At 41.2% G+C, this 23,507-nt stretch overlaps 4 protein-coding genes across 9 annotated transcripts in view; 1 reads left to right on the plus strand and 3 right to left on the minus strand.

The window, feature by feature from the left end:
• Positions 1–988, minus strand: part of pygo2 (pygopus homolog 2 (Drosophila)) — a 5,622-nt gene extending 4,634 nt beyond the window's left edge. For 2 of the 3 annotated variants that reach the window (XM_026300491.1, XM_026300490.1), the window contains exon 1: positions 330–988. The gene's annotated coding sequence lies outside the window, so the exon portion shown is untranslated. The other variant, XM_026300488.1, reaches the window with a different exon arrangement.
• A 264-nt stretch (positions 989–1,252) lies between these two features.
• On the plus strand, positions 1,253–8,900 carry LOC113126547 (SH2 domain-containing adapter protein E). The gene is made up of 6 exons (XM_026300620.1): positions 1,253–2,276; positions 4,521–4,647; positions 5,538–5,774; positions 6,173–6,413; positions 6,725–6,844; positions 7,152–8,900. The coding sequence occupies exons 1-6, from the start codon at positions 1,764–1,766 to the stop codon at positions 7,333–7,335; spliced, it is 1,422 nt and encodes a 473-aa protein (XP_026156405.1). The 5' UTR covers positions 1,253–1,763; the 3' UTR covers positions 7,336–8,900.
• Positions 8,901–12,433: 3,533 nt separating this feature from the next.
• s100s (S100 calcium binding protein S) lies at positions 12,434–14,726 on the minus strand. 4 transcript variants are annotated; one of them, XM_026300621.1, is made up of 4 exons: positions 14,669–14,726; positions 13,320–13,367; positions 12,828–12,981; positions 12,434–12,632 (listed from the first exon to the last, which is right to left on the minus strand). In XM_026300621.1, exons 2-4 carry the CDS (start codon positions 13,331–13,333, stop codon positions 12,435–12,437), a joined length of 366 nt encoding a protein of 121 aa, XP_026156406.1. In that variant the 5' UTR covers positions 13,334–13,367; positions 14,669–14,726; the 3' UTR covers position 12,434. The 4 variants fall into 4 exon arrangements, with proteins under 4 accessions (XP_026156406.1, XP_026156407.1, XP_026156409.1 ...); XM_026300622.1 differs by having other exon boundaries at positions 13,320–13,427; positions 14,669–14,698; XM_026300624.1 differs by lacking the exon at positions 13,320–13,367 and having other exon boundaries at positions 14,669–14,717.
• Positions 14,727–14,999: 273 nt separating this feature from the next.
• s100u (S100 calcium binding protein U) lies at positions 15,000–22,330 on the minus strand. Its single transcript, XM_026300517.2, has 3 exons — positions 22,092–22,330; positions 19,301–19,428; positions 15,000–18,957 (listed from the first exon to the last, which is right to left on the minus strand). The coding sequence occupies exons 2-3, from the start codon at positions 19,418–19,420 to the stop codon at positions 18,436–18,438; spliced, it is 642 nt and encodes a 213-aa protein (XP_026156302.1). The 5' UTR covers positions 19,421–19,428; positions 22,092–22,330; the 3' UTR covers positions 15,000–18,435.
• Positions 22,331–23,507: the final 1,177 nt, after the last annotated feature.

The raw sequence follows: 23,507 nt of genomic DNA on the forward strand, positions 1-23,507 counted from the left end.
AGCAAGTTACAGAACAACCCCCCCCCCCTCTCTGAAATGATGACTTACAGATGTGTAGCTAAGTCTTCGAGCTGCTAGCTAACGCAAGCTAACTAGCTAGCCACGTTACCCAATGTGGCTAGTTAGCTAGCAGCAGCCGCAACACTGGACACATTAATCCGAAGCTGTGCTTTATTTTTTCTACTTTCACTCGTGAGAAATCTGCACTTAATTTTCCGCATCACAACATTTATGAGATAAAGCAATCGAGCACTGTTGTTTACTATGCTAACGTTAGCTTAGTGGCTAACGTTAGCCATCTTGCAGACTGTCTTGGAAGCAAACTGTACCCTTTCTCCGTTGCTTGCTCTGCTGTCCTTTAAATTGAAAATCTCTGGTGTGTCATTGCCAGCAAACCAGTCCTCACACGGTGTATGCTTGTTGATCCACCATGCGACTATAATTCATTCAAAAACGCAAATTTTGCCATAATTATCATGGCCTTCTATCGCCACCGGACAAAGAGGGACAAGCAGGAGTATCGCGCACCATGGAAGGTTCCATCTCGTCGCAAAAATGGGGGTGCCTACAGGTATCCTTCATGACTACAAAAAGTATTTTCCACAATAACAATTGAAACTCTATCTGTTCTACCTAAAAACAAACTTATAATATTATATTTAAAAATCTACCAGTCTTAACATTATCCTCGGTCATTTTGTAATGCACAGAATTAGTGTCATACCTTTTACTGGCACATATGGAGATACTCAGAACGGACCATTTCCCACCGATGCCCTGTACAATTAAACAGGGGCGGATGGGGTGGGCATTAATTAGACACCTAATTAAGCACATTATCAACCAACATCATGAAAGTTATTTAATTAATATCCAGCATCAAAATATTGACATATCTGTCAACTTCAATTAAAATCGCCATCTGAAAATAAATTTGCATTAATGGAGGTAGGCTGTCTACTGTGCACACGCCTGTATTAGAATAATCAAAAGTTGCTGAAATAAATATTAGGAGGACAGTGCACAATGCAGTTTTTAACAATGGACTGCAGTGAGTGTATTATAAAGAAAAGGAACAGATGTCATTGTTCTTGGTTACGTGGCACAGGTCAATCTAATCAAGAATGCTGAATAGGCACAGAATAGGTTTTCCTAAAATGGTTATTCTGGTGTCTATAATAGTAAGTGTATCACCGCCCACCCGGCCCTGCCTCCCCCTCTCAACTTCAGATACCCCCTCCTCTATTCCAGGCTCAGTCGAGAAGCTCATTGCGACGGCGGATTGTTGTTAGATCAGATAAACCGCTCTGGGAATGGGACCACAAATCAGAAGCAAGAAAAACTTTGCCTTCTTTCGGGTGTTCCCACTCCGAAGACATCTCTTCATCCAAAGGGAATAAACTTTTCTCCGGGAGCAGAAGAAGGAACAGGTGTAAGAAAATCACCAATGGGATAAAACTGGTGTATTTGTTCGTTTTTTTCACCTTGACAAACAGGTGCGAAGGCTTTAAGTTCTTTACTTCTGAATATTTTCTGAAGTTGGAGGTTTAGGAATAGAGCCACTGTCTTTTGAAAGCTTTTATGACATGCTTTAAACCGAGGTGTGGAGATCCTGTACTCGACACAGGCTCTACCTTAGAATAAAGCAGCGGAAGAGAAGCCTTTTGTTAGAAAGGCTGTGATTTCTAAAGGTGCGTCTCTTGGCCCTGGTGTATGGCGCTAAAGGGTGGCAGGAAGGTTTACAGGTTTCCATCAGAGTTACAATGGCAAAGTGGTTCAAGGAGTTTCCCATCAATCTGAAAAACGGTACCGACAGGATCCGCTCAGCCTCAGAATCAGGCTCACAGCCCCGAGCCACTAAAGCCGGACTTGTCTCCGGCATTGGTACCAAAACCACATTATCCAAAACGGGACTTCGCAAAAATTCCTCCGCTGACAGCACATGTGGAGGAGGTGGAGGAGGTGGAGGAGTAGCTTCTCTCCTGTCCGGTAGAAACCGAAAGAACTCAGCCATAGAGCTGGGTAGAAACGGTGTAAGCTCCCAAAAGGATGGGAAAGTTTGGGACAATCTACTGTCTGGAAAAAATCGCAAGAGCACCAAAGCAGAACCGGTATTTGAGGAGCAGCACAGACCCCTGAAGAGCTCTGCGTCTGCCAATGTCTACATCAACCGGCTGATCCGAGTGGACAAACAGGACAAAAGCCCAAACTTCAATAGCGGTACCAGTCAAGTGGCTCCTGAAGCAGAGAAACCAACTCAGTGCAAAACAGAAACTGTGAGTTACAAACCGTGAAAGATCCGTGACAGTAATTTCCTGACGCTATAAATGGCAAGAATACATTTACTGCTTTTTAATAATATCACATGGTTATTTGGTATATGTGTTCTAACAAGATCATGTTCGTACTTTCAAACGTTTATAATAAGAAGACAGTGTATATCTAAAAGATATTAGTGAACTATTACATATCCTACAGCTGCTGGCTGACTTTTCCCATGGAGTTTCATGGGGAGTAATTAGAGTGTTGCACTCAAGTACAGTTTTGAAGTATGTCTTTTACTTTAGCTGAACTTCCACTTCATTACATTTCAGAAGGAAAATATTGTTCCTTCTAGCCTACTGCATTTTGTGGTTACGTTTCCAAACAATATATTTAAAGATAATATACTTTTAACAATAATAATAATAATTATTATGTATATATTATATAAATTATCATATCGCTATAGAAAATCTAGTATTGCTATAATGTAGTATGGGTGCTTTTATTTAATTAAAGATGCAAAATGTCTGTGGCATTCTTAATGTGAAGTTAAAATGAATCTAATAGGTGGCACCTTTCTCTAGTTTAGCGGCAATGATTTATCCTGCAGAAAAATGAATGTGGTGTCATCAATACTGGCCGCAGCAAAGTCGCCAGGATCCAGTCAATGCTCTGATGTTATTATTTCTGTTTCTCCTTCCTCTTTGTCCCCGCTACACCCATTGTGTCTACTCCTCCCAGTCTGTCTTTCTATCTCTCTTTCTCTTCCTCCACACCCCCATCCATACACCCACGCTGCTTTGAATACAAAGCTGTGCTAAGAACAGGGCCTTTACCTTTCCTCTCCTCTATGTTATCTGGCTCAGTAGTCATGTTCGCTCACCTCCCTCCCTCTGCTTCAGCTCTCTCTTTGACTAGATTCAGGCCTCCTGGTGAAAGGCTATCATGTTATAAAAAGAATCGTGTTATTTGACACTGAGGCGCTAACCCCAGGGCCCTCCAACTTGGCTTTGAAAAAAAAAAAGAGAGGGATAGGGATATTGATAGTAGTGATATAGGCAGAAAAGAGACAGATCAAATAAAAGAAGAGTTTTATGTTTCCAAATGGGAGTAAATCCCCATTGTAGATGTCAAGTTCACGTCTGCAGCAGCCGCTAAGGTTGATTTGTCAAGTTCTGGCTCATATGTGTTATAGGTACCTGTGGGTTCATTGATCAGAATAGGTCATTATTTCCACAGGAGGTGAACATAAAGGTTTTTATCACATTAAACCTCTATAAATGAAACCCCTTAACTATACGCTGAGTTTCAGCCGGTCAAGCATCTGCTACTTTATTCAAACACAGACAAATGCCAACATTCCGTTGGCAAGAGAGCACAACTGGAAGTGATTAGAGAGACAGCTTCTTTTTATGGCCTACTGTTGTCTTATGGCAAAACAAAGATGCGATTTTATGGCACTGATAAGATGACAGTGAAGCATGATTAGTGTGGTAGAACAGTGGTTATTATTCATACCTTACATAACACTAGAACACAAACAGATGAGATCCTGTATCTTTTCACTGATGACAACTGATATGTTACAAACAATTAGTTAGACCTGACTATAAACTAAAGTTTATCGATTAGTTGATTGAACATTAATTGGAAACCATTTTGATAACTGATCAACTGTTTATCATCTTTACTGTTTACAGATTTTGAGATGCGAGGACATGATGTCTTTCTGTACCATATATGAGAGTAAACTGAATGTTTCTGGGTTTGTGAAGACAGTGCTTTAGTTTGAACTATCGCCCAGACACACTAATCATTAAAACATTCATTAGTGGCATCCATATTTAAAAACTGGATGATATTTATCACTATATATTATGTTGCAATATGTTTCATACCAGATCTGATTCTACAATTGTCCATTGTCTTTCGTTTCTTTTTTCATACAGTGGCAGAAGTTGGATGATTTATTCATTCATTTCAGTTATCCATGTCAACGTCTCTGATCACTGGCTATGTTGTTTCCATACAGTTTTAATCACGGCATGTGCTATGAAAGTGTTGCCACTGAGCGTCCTGTGCAGTGATGGTTGGTAAATGATTGTGTCCACAGTATACTAAAGAGTAGCATCACTATTATTTGCAATTACATTATTTTGGGTTTATGTCCGTCCTTTTCATTCTAACATTTCTGCTCAGTTTTTAAAGTGTCTAAAAATGTGTAAGTATTGATTTCAGTGCACTTTTTAATACAGGTGATGATTCTTGAGGACTACGCAGACCCGTTTGATGCTCAGAAAACCAAAGAGCAAAGGGAGGCAGAGAGGGTTGGGGAGAACGATGGTTACATGGAGCCTTACGATGCCCAGCAGATGATTACTGGTAAGACTTCCATGAATAGACACAAAGTGGCTCCTGCTGTAGCTTCATTCAGTCCCTGATCATTGAATCTGTACAGCTGCATCTGACCACATATCCCATGTGTGAATGACAGAATTCCCATTTTCAGCCTCTCCGGGCCAAGCAGTGAGAACCTGAACTCGCTCCCCTAGTGCTCTCTGTACCCCATGGGGTTGCCACGGCAACTAAGCTGCATTCGGACAATGGGTGCAGTTTCCTGCCCCTGCTTCCTCTTTCCTGTCTCTGTTTCCTTGTGCTATTCTCTAAAAAGGAAATTGGCCATGAGTGCCCCCTCCTCCTCTTGGACGCAGCTCTGTGTAAGCCCCTACATGGATCGGTCTGACCATTTATCAAACCTTCCAGCATCCAGGATGACTGGTGGTTTGTTGTCCAATCACATGCTCTTGTGACCTTTCATTCCATCGCTCCATTGTTTTAACTAAAAAAGGGTTGAACAATAGCCTGCTGTGAACGTGGAAACGTTTTATTGTAGTGCTCTCTAGTAGAATTGACTTCATTTTATTTGCCTGTTCTACTTCCAGGCCTTCACAGAGAACTCTGCAGAGGATGTGATGATGTGACAGTGAATGTATAAGGCTTATATCGCAAGCAAAATCTGATTTTACTGTTACATTATAAGCAAGTTTATGAGAGTAGGCCAGCATTATTTCAAGCACTCAGAAATTAATAATTATGAATTAGTAAATGCATGTATTTTTTTATTAATGCATAGCTAATTCTTATTAGTAATTGATTTTCAAAGCACAGAATAGGTTTTAAAAATTTGTTTATTTTAGACTTGCCTATTAATCTAGGCAAATTGTTTATTAGCAGATGTCATTATTTTTAATCTCATGTTTTCTACCTGCAAGAGATCAGACATCGGGGATCTAAGGACCTGCTAAAGGTGTGTGGGTTGGTGGACGGGAGTGATGGAGCGGTGGAGGAAGGTCAGCCTGCGCCCCTACAGATTTATGATGTCCCATATGAGGGAAGTGGTGACAGTGACAAAATGGCAGCCACACGGCCGGAGCTAGACCCTCGTCCCTCCGCTGAGTATGAGCTGCCATGGGAGTGGAAGAAGGAGCATATTGTCAAAACTCTGTCAGGTACAGGAAACTAACTTTGTCACACCGGTTAGAACCCACACACAGTGATACCTTAGAAAATCAAAATACATCACTCACTCAAGGCTGTTTCTTATCAGATTATGATTGTGGTTTATTGTTTTTGCTGAACTTTTTATAACACAGTACCAACCCTGCCTCTTCTGTGCTTTAGATCAATATGAAAGTATTTATTCAAAAAATAAGTCAGGCCTGTGCTCACATTTATATTTCATGTGCAGCATAGACCAACAGCATACCGAATAACATCTTGCATGAAACTTCAAAGTGCTGTTTTCTTATTCTATATTTACTGGAGGCTTCAGCATCCATTTCAAATTTGGAGTCACTTGTTTCTTTACTGAAATTCATATTTTCTCTCATCACTCTTCTTCCCGCAGCACAGTTTGACAGCCCTGAACGCCCAGCCAAAGACGAGACGCCTCACCCTACTCTCACCAGGCAGCCCCAACATCCACCAACCCAGATGCCGCCACAGCATCAGCATCTGAGGCAGAAAAGCTGGACCCAGAAGATGCTGCGATCCTCTCCACCGACACTGTCGCCTTCCTCCACGCCAGGCAGCAGCCTTGACACTGAGGCGTGTTGTGTGGACCCCTCCTTGCCCCTTGAAAAACAAAGGTACCAGGACCCGTATGACGACTAGAGCGTTATTCCTTCCAAATCATGAAATTAACTTTTGGCAGAGAAGAGAATGAAACAATGAGTGATGCAACAATCACGATTGCACCTCAGTGTTGGAGTTTTCTTATAGAAACACAGACATTTAAACTGTAATGCTCAATAATCCTCACTAAAGAATTTGAATGTTTCAGTGTCACATAAAACTAATCTTCATATCCAGGGTTTCAGTATAAAATGAGGTTCTGCATTTGATCAGTAGCAGATGAAATGTAACCCACCCTACTGCAAATTCCTACCCCCTGTCTCAGCTGGTACCATGGCTGTGTGACGCGCCAGGAGGCAGAATTTCAGCTGCAGTCCTGCAGAGAGGCCAGCTTCCTGGTCAGGAACAGCAAGTCAGACAACAGCAAGTACTCCATCGCCCTCAAGTGAGTGTAACTGGAAAGTGCATTTTATACATTTAGAAAAACGTCTAAAATATCACTTACTTAGCTCATGTTACTTTCTAGCCACATACTGTAGTGTGTACCAGGATTCAACTGTAAAACTCAAACTGGTTTACACCATAATTTCCTTTTTTTCATATTTATAACAACTTTTTAGCTTGTAAGGTGGTTTCAGCTTCAGCATCTTTAGGATAATCAACAAATGTCTCATAACACATACCAGACTGCATGAATTTAAAATATTCTTGGTTAATTCCTGTTTCACCTCACCTCCCTTTGTGTTTCTCAGGACGAGCCATGGCTGCGTTCATATTATTGTTGCCCAGACCAAAGAAAACAGCTACACCCTGGACCAGAGCAGCTGCGTGTTCCCCAGTATCCCAGAGGTGGTGCACCATTACTGCACGCAGCGCCTTCCTTTCAATGGCGCCGAGCACATGACCCTTATGCACCCAGTGCCTCGCATCCACTGACTCCACCCCAGCCCAGCTTAGGTATACAAAACAAACACTCCTGTGGGTCTTTTTTGGACACAGTGTTTTCAGAAATCAGCCATACCTCACATCTGATCAGTGATCAGTGTGCACTTCTACTGCCAAGCCCCTTTTCAGAAAGCCCCTTTTAATACATATCTGTGGCCCTACTTTATGTGTTATTTTTATTGTGGAAGGCTCCTTGTGTCTTTATTTTACTTTGGTGAGCAGCTGATGCAAAACATCCAGGCTGCTGTTTTGTTTGTGAACCAGGGGCAACAAAGCATTTTTATTGATTAAATGTGTCTTGGATCAGGAGTTGGATAGGACTCAAGCACAGATGTGATGTTTTAATTGTCCGTCAGGGCTCTATTCATCTGTCTTTGTTATTGTTACTGACTGAAATTAACTTTGGAGCAGGAAGTACTTTAGACAGGGAAAACAAAGTCTTTAATATGTGGCGTTCTTTCCCCCTCTGGTGGATTTGCTGATACACTGCACCAACTCTCCAACATTGAGAACTGTCTTCGTTCCCCAGAGTTCCCCCCAAAACCATAAATATAAGCATATCATACACCTATCAAGTTATGAACAAAGACCGACTATTTTATGGTTATGCTTGCAGCAGATGTGTAATTTATAATTTTATACTTGTTAGTAGCCACAGTCCCTTGAGGATTTCCTCTGTTTTACTGTGAATGAGGGATTTGTTTCCACTGTATTATCTTGCACTGTGAAGAGTGAGTGATTCACCCTGATGCAATGTGCTTGAAGGAGTAATGGCTTTTACAGAAGTTTGAGCTTTTCATGGGAAGAACTGAGACTAAATTTCATCTTTAACAAGCCTGTAAAATAATTCTTCAAGTTATTTTGATTTGTGCGAATGAAGCATTGTGAAATGAATGTTTTCAGCCAAACTTTTTTTTAGGTCAACAAAGCGGGATTATTTACAGATATATGTGGAAGAAATTAATGACAAATATTGAAATGTGGGAAAGAAAACACCACTTTTAAAATATCAGCATAAAAGGAATGCTTGTCTCATTTTAGCTTTCCTTTGTTAATATTGTTAATTCAGACATGTATTGCTAAAAAAACGTATCCTGTTTTTTCTCAGTGTGTAATTCCCTTTGGTGCTAAGAGGCATACCAGCAAATTGAGAAGTACTAACCTCAGTTGTCTTTATCTCAGTGTATTCTAAAAAACTCAAAAAAAAAAAAACATTATGTATGTAATCCTAATTTGGTGATATGCTGGATATAGTTTGAGCATCCCTGTTGTCATCAACAAAAGTTAAATGTTCTCTTATGTTATATGTTTTTGGAGTTCTGCCATTCCCATGTCTCTTTGAAGATTTAAGGGAGGCGAGTGTGTAGTTTTTGGCAGAGTGTTCATGCAGAAGTAATCTGAGGAGACACACCTGCTATACATTTTTCACCATTTTCTTTTGATATGAGGAGACCTGCTGTTCAGACATTGTGTAAACGTGATTATAATAAAAGGTCCTGAATCTTAATGCTGGAGATCCCTTGTGACATTCTCTCTGTTCCTAATAAATTAACAACATAAACAACAAAATGTGAGGGTGTTTGTGTCAGTGATGCATGCGCTGAAAGCAAATGATCAAAGCCTCAATCCATCCCGTCATCCCTCAGGAGCCGGCCTCTTTGCGGATGCTGGAATGATTGAATGAGGGCATATTTGAGCATAATGAATCTTTTAACAGAGATAGCTTGGTTGTGGGTTCAGTGGTTTTCTAATTTTAGTATTTTTTTTTTTTTTTTGCTAAAAAGCCATAGATGATTATGCCAGGTTAGAGTGGAAATTAGGTTTAGGGAAGATTAGGTTTAGCTGAAGATCATGCTGAGGACAAATGGTTTACGTGCCTGCAGCGAGCTCCCCAGCTTGGCCTGTAGGTTAACGCAGAACTAAAAACAGACTAAGATTAGGAGTAGTATCATTACACCTATGTCAAGATCGCTTGTGAAAGAGGAAAAAAAAGCAACTGACACCACCTCTCTCTCCTTTTCTTACATATCACTCACTCCTCTCCTTTACCTTCCTCACTCTGTCACTGTCATCCGAGGCTGAGATCTGCCTGTCACCTGTTTCTCATTGACTCCTGGGGTAGAGACTATCACTGTTTGCTCCTGTTTAGTGCCAGCGGTTTGTGTTTTAATTTATGAAGGCGAGTGCCCCACAGGTTTCATTACTCTTAAAACCAGAGATAACATTTAGTCTTCTCACGAATGTTGTGTTACCTCATGGATAACTGCTTGCTGGTACCTTTCCAAGCAGCTGAGTGGTTGGTGGTATCTGATGAGGGCCTTTAATCTGCCTAGCTACAAAAGAAACTTTACAAGTAACAATATACTGTGAAAATATTTCATTGCAAATTAAACAGCTACATTAAAAATTTAGCAGGTCAAAGAATACAGAATATGAAAGTATAAGTAAGTGACTGGTTTATTATTATCTATGACATTCATTTAGCACTGATGAATCAATATGTAATTTACTGATATAGTATACAGTAATATAGAATGTTGAAATACTGAAGTAAAAAAGCAACTACATTAAAAATGTACAATATTTTAATAAATGTCCCAAGTTACTTTCCACTTTCTTTATGAATTAGTGTCAGGTCATTGTAATTCATCTGTCTCCTGACTCCTGTGCTACAGCCATAAGGCCTCCCTCTGGTCTTCTATCAAGATGGATTTCATGAACCTGAGGAAAGCAGGCCTTCTCAAATTCTACCCAGGAGAGAGCAAGCTACACCTGGAGAGGGATGAATCGTCAGATGATATAGACCTGGATGCATGAAACACAGTATACCTGAATAAATAATTTTATTTTGTTCTCATGTATGCAATCCTACTCTCATGCAATCGCCCCCCTCTCAGCCGTGCATGATGTGATTGCTGCCTGACTCTGACAGACGTGGTGGCTTGACATCTGGGTGTCGCTTGACCTGCTCTCTTGGTAATCGAAGTGTTCTCCTGTCCTTATCAGATGCTTCAGGCTCATTGCCAGTGACATGGCTTGGCTTTGTGTTGCTCATCTCTTTTTCCTCGCTCAGGCAGCCCCCGCCATGTGTGATCCATCAGCAGAGACGCTTACCTTTTAGTTTCAATCGGCTCACCAGGTAAGGTCAGGCGTGCTTTTAGATACGGTTTGCAGGATTTCACTGAGCCATTGTTAGTCACAGTGTGGTTGAAAAGGCCACATGACCAAGAATTAAATAACTGCTCTCTGGCATAAACCATGAAGGATGTCTGTCCCATGCTGATTCACAACCAGTGCACCTCAATAACCAGCCCATATCTCACTGAACCAGCTCCATTTACTTCTGGCTGCTACTTTAGAGTCATACTTCACCACATCTCAAAAGTAAATGTTGTACTTTTAAGCACTGCAGTATTTGATAATTGTAGTTAATCATCACTTTTCAGGTTAAGATTTTACAGAAAAAGACATGAGAAACTTTTTCAACACAACAAAACGTCAAAGATTAACTCAGGTTCCAAAACAAACATATAGTCTGGTTCCCTTGTGGACAATTAACTTTATTCTTTTCCATAAGGGTATTACATTGTTTAGTCTGCCTTCTTTTGTCCTATGTGAAAGCAGTTCATTTATTGGTCGTTCGGAATATGAAAGCGGTTGAGCGAGGCTGTTATCACTCATAACAGGTTTGTTTCCCTTCAGGCTACAACAGGGTCAACAGTCATGGACACTGTCTTGTTTTGAATTGTTTAACTATCTGCGGGCTGTGAGCGCTGAGCTCAGATATTCAAACCACCCAATCAGAGTACACTTTTGGAGAACACAGAGACTCAAGGAATGAAAGCAGATAGGTTGAACCCTGCCCACAGACACAGGCCGACCTGGAATCATTTTCCTAATATTGCTGATGGTAAGAAGAGGACGCTGTTAAGCACAACTGCATCCAGAAGTGAAGAAATCCTTCTGGTTGAAATTAGAGGGCCTGTAATGCAGCTGCTCGGCATTTCGTCCTCCGTCATGTTTTAAAAATGACAAACAGCTGTAAAAGCCAATGAGGTGGGAGAAGACTTGTTGATTTACTGATCTGTGTATATTTGTGAGAGAGAGAGAAAGAGAGCGAGAGACACTGAGGGACACTAAGTGTGCAAACAGTCACAGCAGCTTGAGCATTCCTCTCTGATTATACCACTGCTTTCCAAGCTACATACTTAGTTGACAGGTCACAAACACTCTTTATCTTCCCTTACACCATCTCTCTTTCTCTTTCTGTCCTCCCTCTGTTTCTCTGATTTGAAGAAGTTTTCCATGCAGACCCAAGTCAAACATCTGGGTCAGCTTATATCTAGTGGAACAAGACTTGCAGGATATTGTTGGCAGGATGTGCGAACTGGAGCAGTTTACTCTGTGGGAATCCCCAACACACACATACACACACACACACATACACACACTCACTGTTTGCTGACATTGTGTCTCTCTGAACCATTCAACTTAATTTCCAGGTGGAGCGATTCATGCCGGACATGTTGATGGATACACCATGAGAGATTTTTAAGAAGGTGAAGCCAAACACGCTTCAATTAATAGCTGGATAAATGCCATGTTTAATATATTGAATAATGCATTGGTTATTACCAAAAAGGATTACAAAATAATTGCAAGAAAGACGATACCACTGAGTACATATAATAATACAGTCATCTGTTAATACATATAGATTTATTAATTATTCGTTTGCTAGAAATGCAGAAATGTTCTAACATTAAAGTGAAATATTTCAGAAAATAGATGAAACTGTCAAGAGTGATGAATATAAGTTGAAATGAATATGTCCTATTATGTATGCAACTCAATGTTTTGAAAACACTGTAACTAGTTTTGGATATGCTGTGGTAAGAAAGGCATTTACAGAGGGGAGCCGGTTCTTGTTGTTCTGTGAACCCACAAACTCTCTGCTGTAGTGTTTACAAATTACAGAAGATAAAATCCATTGCAACCCTGTTCTCCGTTTCTCCTGATTTACAGTTCTTTCCCCCTCCTCCTCTTCTCCCCCTTTCCACCCCTCCTTCCCCCTTCTCTCTTGCGCTAATTCAATCTTTCTTCTCCGCCGACTCGCCTTTGCTTCCGTCTTTCGGTTTGTCATCTGTTTTGAACTCCAGAAAGAAGTCATTGCAGGCAACCGTGAGGGCACCCATCAGAATGATGAACTCGGTGAAGTCCACCTCCCCGTCGTTGTTGGCGTCCAAGTCGTTCATCACTTTCTCAACTGCTTCATTATCTTTGGAGTTCTGTCAGTGGGACACAAGAGACAGAGAGATAAGAATGTGTCCTCTGTCAGGTGAGTGTGTAGACATACATCACTGTGCAGGCTTGTTTCGGCTTGTGTGCCTGAGTATGTGAGTACATACCGTCACGTGTGTGTCGCATATTTGTGCGTTAGTGTACAAGCTCATATTGGCCTCCTCACACAGGCCTTCTCTTACCCCTAAATAACTGCCCAGCTCCTCTACCAGCAGCTCCTTCAGTTCCCCCCTGCTCAGCGTGTACTTGTCGCCCTCCTTCCCAGAATACTTGTGGAAGGTCTTTATGAGCATCTGCATGGCACTCTCCAGGTTGGAACTGGGCTCTTTGGACATGCTGGAAAAGGTATCAGGTTAAAAGGTCAGACTCTGCCATAAAACGCCCGCTCCAGCCCCAGCTGCATGTGCGGTCACATAGCAATCAAGGGTGAAGCCACCTCCATGAAAAAGTAATAGTTAGACAGATGGATGGATGGAAGGAAGGAAACCTAAGCAGAGAGGTTTTCCCATTTTTATAGGTCAAATAAAAGTCTGCTTGTAGTACAGAGGCTATTACCAACTCAGTTTTTATATAAATAGTCTGGTCACCGTGTATGTGTGTGTGACCTTACTGGGTTTTACGTTTCAGAGGTTTGGATGGAAAGATGGAGGATAGGCACAAACACTCTTACACACATTGTTTCCGGCATCTTGGAGCTTCTTGTGCTGGACTCTTGGAGAAGACTGTGCACACACAGACAGACAAGTCACTGTCAATGATGCAGAATTTGAGTCTGACACTTCCTATATCCATGTGGAAAGAAAATGCACATACACAATTCATGTTACCACACATGCTGTATAAAATGTTTTAGTCCATGGATTATCACTCTTGTAATACAAGTTAGTAATGCATAAAAGAATTAACACTGTGGTATCAGTGGAAAGTGGTTTCAGTGTAAAACATGCTCTAAGTCTGTTTATCCTGTAACAGTCTTATCATTCATAATGGAAACCAGAAGTGAAACACTAAACGTGTCAGGTAAGCACATTCAGAAACTGAGGCCCTGAGTAACCTGAGGTGCCAGCATGAACACGAACTTGTGCATACAGATAAGGGCACTCATTCACTTCTACACTCACTCTGTCACGTTCAACTTTCAAGCTCAGGCTTGGACCTGCCCATGAAAAATAAAAGTCTACAGCATTATTTTGAGGCTGATCCATGAACAAACAAAATACAGAGGGACATAATAAATCTGACAGACTCTCTGCATAATTTAAACACTATCAGCCCTTACAAAAGGAGACAGCACCGCTAATGCCAGTCACCAGTTATTGTCTCTTGTCATGCTGCAGAACATTGTGTTGGAGAGGTCAGAGCTGAAGGCAGCAGACAAAAGAGGAGGCGAGTGGACAACAAAGCTGGCTAACTGGAAAATCTATAGGGGTCATCTGTCTCATTGACTGGCACAATATAAGAAGAAACCATGGAGATGAAAATGCAATCAGTAACACAATATTGAGAATATGGGTCCATTAGTAATAATAATAGTATAATAATGCATATCCACTATATAATCTTAATGATGGCGCATCCCCCATGTTTATGTATAATATTTAAATTTTGTTTTAAATCCATTTTATGGCACAGGAAATAATGATGTAAAAATAGTTTTGGTATATTTGTGCTATGCCTATAGTTCCCATTCATACATTTCAAATTGGTTATTCTACATTAGTCCCATTATATTGTTATTTGTTAATACTGTGCTCCCATAAATCCTTGTTATGTGTGTCTCTGTATTCACACATTAACTGAAAACATTAACTGAAAACAAAAGTACAATTTCAAGACAAAAAGTCAAATGACTTCCTTGTTTTTTTTCCAGCTCGTCTCACTGCTCCCCACCCAGTATCCTAAAACTCTAATGGTTTTGAGCATTGTTTGCTGCAGTTGCACAGTTGATATATATCTGCCTCACTTCACGAGGAAGCCTTAATGAGATAGTGAGGAGAAAGTATGGTGAAACGGTCTGCCTTACCTGAGTGCTGATGGAGAGCCTCCTTTTGTCTTTGAAGAGGTGCAGGGGACAAAGCCAAGGCACAGATGGACAGGGAGAGTTTACCTGTGGCTTAAATATCACCTGCCTCTCTCCCTCCTTCCTCCTCCTGCCCCCCCCCCCCCCCCCCCCCCCCAAAAAACCTCATTCAGCTACTTACGTACATTCACTCTGCTTCTGTTTCTCCATCCTCCTCCTCTCTCTCTTTTTGCAGGTGTCTCCCTCTGTGCATCACACACACACACACACACACACTCACACATGCCTATGTGTAGCGAATTCTTGCAAATAACTAGACACATAGCAGGCCACAAACAAAAAATCTGTTATTGTCACAGTTTTATTCAATATTAGGCAATACACATAATTACACTGAATAAGCAAAAATGGTACAGCATTACATATGAAGCTGAAATACTACCATAGTGGACTTTCCTGGACAGTGGCCTTAAATGAGTCCAAATGCTAAACACACACACCCTCTAGTACTTGGCAAGAAATAAACACAATGATAAAAGCATCTGCAATATCCTGGGAATGATCCTATAATCATAAAGACTTTGACCCAATTAGCCTTAAAAGCACATCCATATATTTAAATGTATTATATCAAGTGGGAGGATTCCTTAACTCAGGCTTTTCTTCCTCTACTGTGTCTCAGAATGAATGAAACCTATTGTGTGCCAATAAAAATCTGGCTGCAAACACTCCCTGTTGCAAATCTCCTGTGTTTGGTTCCAGCATGTCTTTAATCTAAATGGAGTTAGGGTTGGGTGGGGTTTACACTATGGGACAGTAACAAAACTGCTAGTTCATGCAATTTAACCTAAAGCTCATACTTCTCTGTCCATCTGTTATTCCAAATAGATTAAAATAAAGCATCAGCTGTGATAAAATGATTTCCAGATGATGTTAAATCCGGGTCTGTTTACGCTATATTCAGAAATATGTTAGAAGTGCAAGTCAAGTTAATGTAACACATCAATAAAGTGAATTTTGCTTTATCCAGTTTCTTCTTACCATAATTTGGCTGATTATGATTAGACGAGAGCAAAAAGCACATACAGGTCATAATTAAAACAAATGAGACTAACATGGAGAAAAGTGATATAAACTACTGTGTTTAAGTGCCCGAGGCCTTTGTAAATGTTGAGCAGAAAGACGGCTGTAGATGGTGCAAGAGAGATATGTTTCCAATATTCACAGGAAGTACCTTTAGAAAGTGTATAAAAAATATATAGGTTTTAATAATTTTACTAATATAGTGGAAATAGCCCAACATATCCAATAGTTTTTTTTTTAGTAATAGCTCATGCAGCAAACATAGCATAGTATGAGTATAAAGGCTGAGTGTAAATGAGTGAGTATTTACAATGGGAGTGTCACATTGAGGCAGGGTGACCACATGACTTAGGTTTATTTGTCTTGCCCATTTTGCTGCCGAGCAGTTTGAAGTGCCAGGTGCTGCTGGTTGTGTGCCTAAAATGTGTGTACCTTGAGTAATACATGGCTGGCCAGGTAGACTAGTAAAATAACAGGTCTGCAGCACAAGCCTTTCTCTCATGACTGCATTATTAATGATGACACCATTTAAAAATTACTAAATTGTAAAATTCCATATCTGACAAAGAAGTACATTTTCAAGTGATCTCCATAGTGGTTAAAACAAGGAAGAGTTAGGTTAAAATGTTAAATATAAAGAGGCCATGTAGAACTTAAATAATGGCCACATTAATAGTAATACAATGGTGCTATTTACCAAATAATTTTCTGATAGCATGCAATATTTTATTATTAGCCTGTTGTAAAAGATCACACCGTGTAGATCTATATTGATGGCTCAGTATTACTTTCTGAAAAAACCTCTGACAACGATCCCTCTGACACCATCACCTTGTCTGATGGGCAGGATCTCTGGAGCCTGGGATTACTTTCATGTAATTGTTTGTGTCCCAGGGTGTGTTACCCATCAAATGCCTAATCCAGTAGTTTCCCAATGTTTGGGACTCAAGGATCCAGTTTCAGGTCAAGCAGGGTCTTTAAGCTGTATCAGGTGTGACTAAAAAGCAAACATGCACCTGGTGTTAAGACCAGTGGAAAACAACAAGCAACAATGAAGATTTTTAAAGAGAGCCTCTCCCAGGGCTCACTCCAGGTACCGTCCAGCACCCTCACGGCTCAATAAGCCTCATTGGACCATTGTAACGAGGCGCTGGTGTATATTATCTTCTTTTTCTCCACCAGTTCCAATCCAGGTACATCAGTTTGCATAAACACCTTCTCTGACCTGCACCAGCCCACTACAAAGGGACAACTTTGTCCTCCCTTTCTTCCATAAGGCCTCTTCAGTGTTAATTCCATTCTTTGACCTTATTTAGCACATCTGATCTTCCAGTTCCTAATCTATGAATATGAGTATGAATGAAAAGGATATAGTATAAACTCCAGGCTGGGAATAACAGAAAAAAAAAACAAAACAGAAAGTGACCCATAAAGCAGACTAGACAGAAAGAGAGAAGAGTGTGTAATGGGGCATTAAGTACACAATTAAGATGAGCTGAAGTAATGCAAAGCTTCAGCAAAACAGTTTGTTTATTGTCATGCTAAATCAGCTCCATAGCATTGTGAGTAAAAAGATAAGAATGTAAAAAGTGTTATTGACAGATTTTCATGCAACCAATACAGGAATAGTTCAAAATGCACTTACTTGCTTTCTTGCCAAAAGTTCAATGAGAGGCTTGATACCAACCTCATGACTTTCCAGTAAATATGAAGCTTAGCTTAGCCAGCATATAATATGAAAAGAGGGGAAACCATCTAACTTGGCTCTGTGTGAAATCTACTCACCAGCAGTTACTGAGCTCACTTTAAATTTTGTTTGTTTAATGCATATAAAAGCCAAGGTATAAACAGGATTAGACCGCTAACATTTGTATAAGTGAATTTTAGAGGCGCTGGTAGTTGGCTTGGATGGATTTGGACAGAGCTGAGCCAGCAGTTTCCCTGTTTCTAGTCTATATCCTCAGCTGAACTAACCAGCCCAAATCTGCAGCTTCATATTCAATGGACACATATAGGAGTGGTGCCAGTTGTCCCATGTATTTTAACCAAAAAGGCTAATGAGTGTATTTCCCAACACGTCAAACTATTCCTTTAAGCCGTTAGTATCTAGGAAGACATATCCTGATGTTTCATCAGGGACTTAGGGAACTGTAGAGCAGATAAGGGACGTGGGGATGTGTGACAACTTAGGAAGATGAGACCCAGATGAAGACCAAAGTGGGGAGAAGACAGGATTTTAACAAGCTCTTTTGTGTGCAGTGGTGTTTTAACATACAGCGACACTTTGGTCATGTGTGCAGAGAAGTCATGCTTTACACTTTTCACAGGGATACAGCATGGACATGATAGTTGACGTCTGCATGCTCTCATAGTAGATTATCTTAATGAGGTAAATGTGCCATATAGTGGGATGCACATGCTGTACATATGAACAAAGTGGTAAATAGAAATACAAAGTAATAATTCTAATGTCATTCACATGTATTATTTCTCATATATAAAGAATATGGTTTCTTCAGAGTTGGGGTTGTAGTGCTTGAATTTTTATCAGTAATTTGTATTTAAAGTTGTGTGGATTTTAAAAATCTTTAGTGTCTTAAAAACTTATTTTGGCAACGTTAATGATTTTGTGTGGTGTTGAATGTAAACGTGTAGTGTGTTTGTTTTTTGTTTTGTTGGATTGTCCCCTATGAGGTTGCCTCCTCTGTCTTCTTCTCCACTTCTGCCTCCACAGTGGTGACCACCTTCTCTGCAACAACCACCACCTCTTCTGTTCCCCCCACCTTCTTTTCTTCTTTCACAACCACTTCGTTCACCACTGTCACTGCCGCCGCCTCAGTTGCCGATGCCACCACTGCTGCCGCCGCCACCGCCGGCTCCTTCTTTGCTGCCTGAGGTTGCGTCTCGCCTTCTGCTTTTACTTCTACCTTTCCATCTGCATTTGCATCTACCTTCACTTCAGCAGTTGCTTCTGGCTTTGCCTCAGCATTTGCCTCTGGCTTCTCCTCCTCTTTAGTGACCACGCTTTGTGCCACTTGCGCGGTCGCAGCATTCGTGGCAGGCTCTTCGTTGGCGAGGATGCGCTGCTCGTTGAGCGAGACTGCCAGGTAGCCGACCAGCTTCATGTACTCCTCGAAGCCAACCCTGCCATCCTGGTTGGTATCCAGGCCTTGACACATGTTGTTGACCGCCTCCTTGCTGTCCGTGTCCTGCGTTGTAGGCACACACAACCATGAGACAATCAAGCACGATGATGAGTAACTCTACCTCGACTCTCACTGGTGAAATCACCATACACGATTAGTAAATGACACTCTATCACTGGCTCTTCTTACATTATAATGCTGATGAATGTCATCCTATCATATCGGATCACTTTCCCCATTCACCTGCTGTATATTACACCACCATTTGGTCACAATGCACATATTAAACCTTTGGATAGACTAAGCCTAGCCAGTGCTACATGAAGTCTAGTGTATGCTTTTTGTGAGGTAGTTTTATAAAAAGTGTTGGTAGCATTTCAGAGAGGTTCAATGAAGATTTCCTAACCGACAGGATGTTGCTGAACTGGGACTTGACGAGGTTCTGGAAATCCTTCTTTCCTAGACTCTCCTTTCCCTTGGCCGATTTCATGAAGACCTTGACCACGGTCTGAATGGCAGCCTCCATTTTTCTCTCTGGGAAAAGGGAGAAGTCAAATCAGTGGTGTGAGATAGACAGTCAGACAGAGACAAACAGATAGATAGATAGATAGATAGATAGATAGATAGATAGGTAGATAGATAGGTAGATAGATAGGTAGATAGGTAGGTAGGTAGGTAGGTAGGTAGGTAGGTAGGTAGGTAGGTAGGTAGATAGATAGATAGATAGATAGATAGATAGATAGATAGATAGATAGATAGATAGATAGATAGATAGTGGGTTGTGTAAGACAGGAAGTGGCCTGGTAGGCATGTCCAGTGGAAAATAAAACAGAGGATCTCCTCTAGTCCCTGTGAAGCCTTTTGTTTCAAGTGTTGAGTCTAGAGCCACATTAAGGAACGGTGACGTGAGATAAGTGGAGAAGGTAAGAGGGAGTCTGACGGAGAGACAAGCTGTGATGCACAATGGAAGTTCTGATCTTTGATAGGTCATCTGATCTGCTGAAGCTACTCAGGGGACCAGGCTTCAGATTACCTAAGGGATTACCTAGTCCCTGTCTGTTTCTCTCTCTCTGCTACAGTCTCATCTTTGTGTTCACTCTGCTGCCTTTTATTCTTCTAAAGCCACTGCTGCCTTCTCACTGTTACACACAAACATCCATCCATTATCTATACCCACTTATTCCTATTTAGGGTCACAGGGATCTGCTGGAGCCTATCCCAGCTCTATTTGGGTGAAAGGCAGGGGTACACCCTGGACAGGTCCATTACAGTGTACACAAACACACACGCCCAAATGTATTTGATTATCTGTCGCCGTTAACACTATATTTGACATAAAAGGCGCCAGACATGCCAAAAAAAAAAAAAGTATTTGAGAGTCTCAGCAGATACTATGGCTTACAGAGAGACACATTCTTACATGTAGAAATATGTCATCTCAGATGTATCGATAATCTACAGACATTGCTCAGAATCAAAAACACACCAGTAGGTGACATATCTGTGCAGGAATTCCATTCATTCCTTTCTGCAGAGCTCACTTAGGAATTCACAGGCCAATTTTGAGCTAGTTTCCCCCCTTTTCTTCAGCTACAGGATGCTATATTGCTCATGTCACTTGTACCTTAATTACTGAAGTGTATGTCACACTCAAGCACCCTCCAGCCAAACATTTTCTCTCCAGCAGTCACCACAAGCAAACAGTATACGGCCAATTAGAGCATGTGCCTGTACGTCTCATTATGTCATAAGAGACAGAGAGCTCTGACTCTGGAACATAGGGTCATTGGAAGCTATAACATTTCACTCGCCTTTTAAATTCTGCAGGGTGACATACAAGTCTCAAACTGTGCCCCTCACAGTGCAGCAGCAGCTGATTGTCACACAGCTGTCACTGAACTACAGCAGTAAAGAATATCTTCAAAAACTGGTTCATTGGAAACACCAATATTAAAATTCCCCCCCCTACATTGCGTCTTTTTGGTTATACTGTAAACATAAAACGTTTTCTGTAGGAACTTTTGGGGACTTCTTCCTGCAGAGGTGACACACCCTCTACACTCTGAGTACACAAGGGCCTTAACGGCTCTCAGTGCGTCCTATCCAAAAAAGACCCAGCAAACGCTTTTCTTCTATTCCCAGACTGACATTTCTGTGCATTCTCACATTCATTATGAATTTAGTGACCTGTTTAAGGTGCTATCGCCTACTTGGATAGAGTCCCCAACACGTGCCCTAATTTCGACAAACACTTGCGTCACTGGTCCCATTCAGAAGACAAACTAATCCTCGTTATTCGTCTTAAAACTGGGCAAATAATGAAATATACAGGCCAACAACCAGAGGTTTCCCGTTTCCCCCAGAAGCCAGAAGAAGATCGAGTGTTGCGTTTTCCAAATGGGCGAATGTGATATGGTACGTGCGCAGCGTAATGACAATACGACCGCTCATGTGGCATAAAATATTAACAGAGGAACAAGTTAGGTTGTGGCTGTAAATTGCGAGGGAGCAGGAGTATCGTAGCTGTGTATAAAACAAATTCCTCTGCTAGGTTTGAAAACACAGACAACTGAAGGCTGAACCGCCCGGACGTTATGGACTTTGCCTGGACTCACCATCTTTCGCCCCACAGGCCATTTTAAAAGCTGAAACCAGAATTTGTTATAAGCCACAAAAGATCCTCACAGCAACGCAAGCCGTCACTCTTATGGGCCTCTTTATAAAAACGTGCGTAAAATGTTGATTTTGCGCAAATATTGCGCCTTTACGCGCGATCCGGATGCCCATTTGATACACAACATTTGAGCTCAGAACTCTTGACATTTCAAATCACGTCACTTTTTCATAGGCTGTTTGCAAGTGATCGGTATTTTGACAAGTGATCTATCAGAACATGAAATGCCTTAGCGCGATAGGGAGAGCGAGGGGGAGAGAGAGCATATGGCAATTAACGCGGTCAATAACTGCGACTAAGCAAAAGTTGATAAAAGCAAAACAGCCACCAACTACTAACATGTAAAACTGTAAGCTGAGACTAAAAACCTCGGAGAAGTGCAGTCACAGACCGTGTTGCAGCCAGACCGCCGCCAAGTTTTATGGGAAGGCTTTTGTAACAGTATATAGAAACGTGGCAAAAACGTTGAGCAAATACACGGAGCAGAAACACAAAAGAATTCAAAAAGACGCAATCAACTCACCGTATACCGTCTGCGGGACAAGAGGTGTATAAATATGCGCAAGTTTGACTTTCTGCCCTCTTCTCCGCCTTTCTACGCTGCTTTAAGTCCAGAGAACTTGCCAAACGAGTAGAGCTGCAGAATCTCTTCCGTGATTTACGTTTTTTTTCTTTCCTTAAAACTTTTCCCCCTGACAAGTCAAAGGGCGTGTACCTGGAAGAGTCTGAGGGAGAACTGGGAATGTGGAAGAGCGCGGGTCTAACGCTCAGGAAAAGGGAGTCAAAACGTATTAAAACCTTTAATTCCCGGTTTTCATTGGAATTATCTTTGGCTCTTTTGGCCAGATGTTTCACGTCATGAGTGATTTGCACAGTTTCACGCCAACTAGCTTGTGTCATCCCAGGGGACGTGGAGACAAGGGCGGACGAGGTGACATCATCAGCTCAGCGCTCAAAAATATTTCACTTATTAAATGTAAACACATAAAACACTTTGACACTGGAAGTCTAGTCATCATCCAGGATCGTATAATCTTGTTTTAGGACAACACACAGATGTGTTAGGAGGTTACCAATACAAAATGCGCTTCATTACTAACAAGAACAAAATCCAGATTTTTCAAGCTAAAACCAGGATTTGGCAGTGAAGCAGGATTGACATTTTCCAGTTAACTACGGAAATTTGAGAGTGAAGTGAAAATACTTTAGGAAAGCCAATGTGGGTGGCAAAAGTGATGCAAGAGGTAAAGCAGTCTTGCCAGATTCTTGAAATGACTTTCAAGTCTTTGTATTTTAAAAATAAATGTCCTGCATGGATTAAAGCTCACTATAATGCAGAGTCAAGCCTCCACATTAAAGTTATCTGGCAAAGCTCTTGACTGCCAGTTAAGGAGCCCTCCCTGCAATAGATGTGTCCCTCGCTCATTTTCTCTCTCGCTTTGTTGCTGCTGACTCACTTGCCCATCGTCACTCCTCCCATACTGGCACCTTTGCATGTGTAATTTGGATACAAAGGTCACATTTACTTATCTGTTGAAAGATCCATGTCCTGAAAATCAGTTAGCTGCCCCTTTTCTCTCTCACAAAATTAAAACAGGCCTATAGGCTATAAAACAGCTGGGGAGCACGCCAGCACACATAACTCTGTCTAGACATCAGAGTTAATAAAAAGTGAGAATACAAGCTAAACAACCATGATGCTGTTCAAATACAAAAGCCTAAATGCTGCAAAATCACTACGTCCACCCAAACATAATGGGAAGAGTTTGGTTGACATGTCTCTAAAACGTGTTCCTCTCAGGCCTCTCTGACAAACAGGCTTTTGCTTTTGGACAGACAGCCATTGTGAAGCTCTATGGAATGAGATATTGTGGCATGGATAGTTATGGCAGCAGTAACACATGGAGGGTTACAGGCCCCTAAATCGCACCTTAAAAGT

This window comes from Mastacembelus armatus, chromosome 11 (assembly GCF_900324485.2).
Source record: "Mastacembelus armatus chromosome 11, fMasArm1.2, whole genome shotgun sequence".
NCBI classification, from domain to species: domain Eukaryota; kingdom Metazoa; phylum Chordata; class Actinopteri; order Synbranchiformes; family Mastacembelidae; genus Mastacembelus; species Mastacembelus armatus.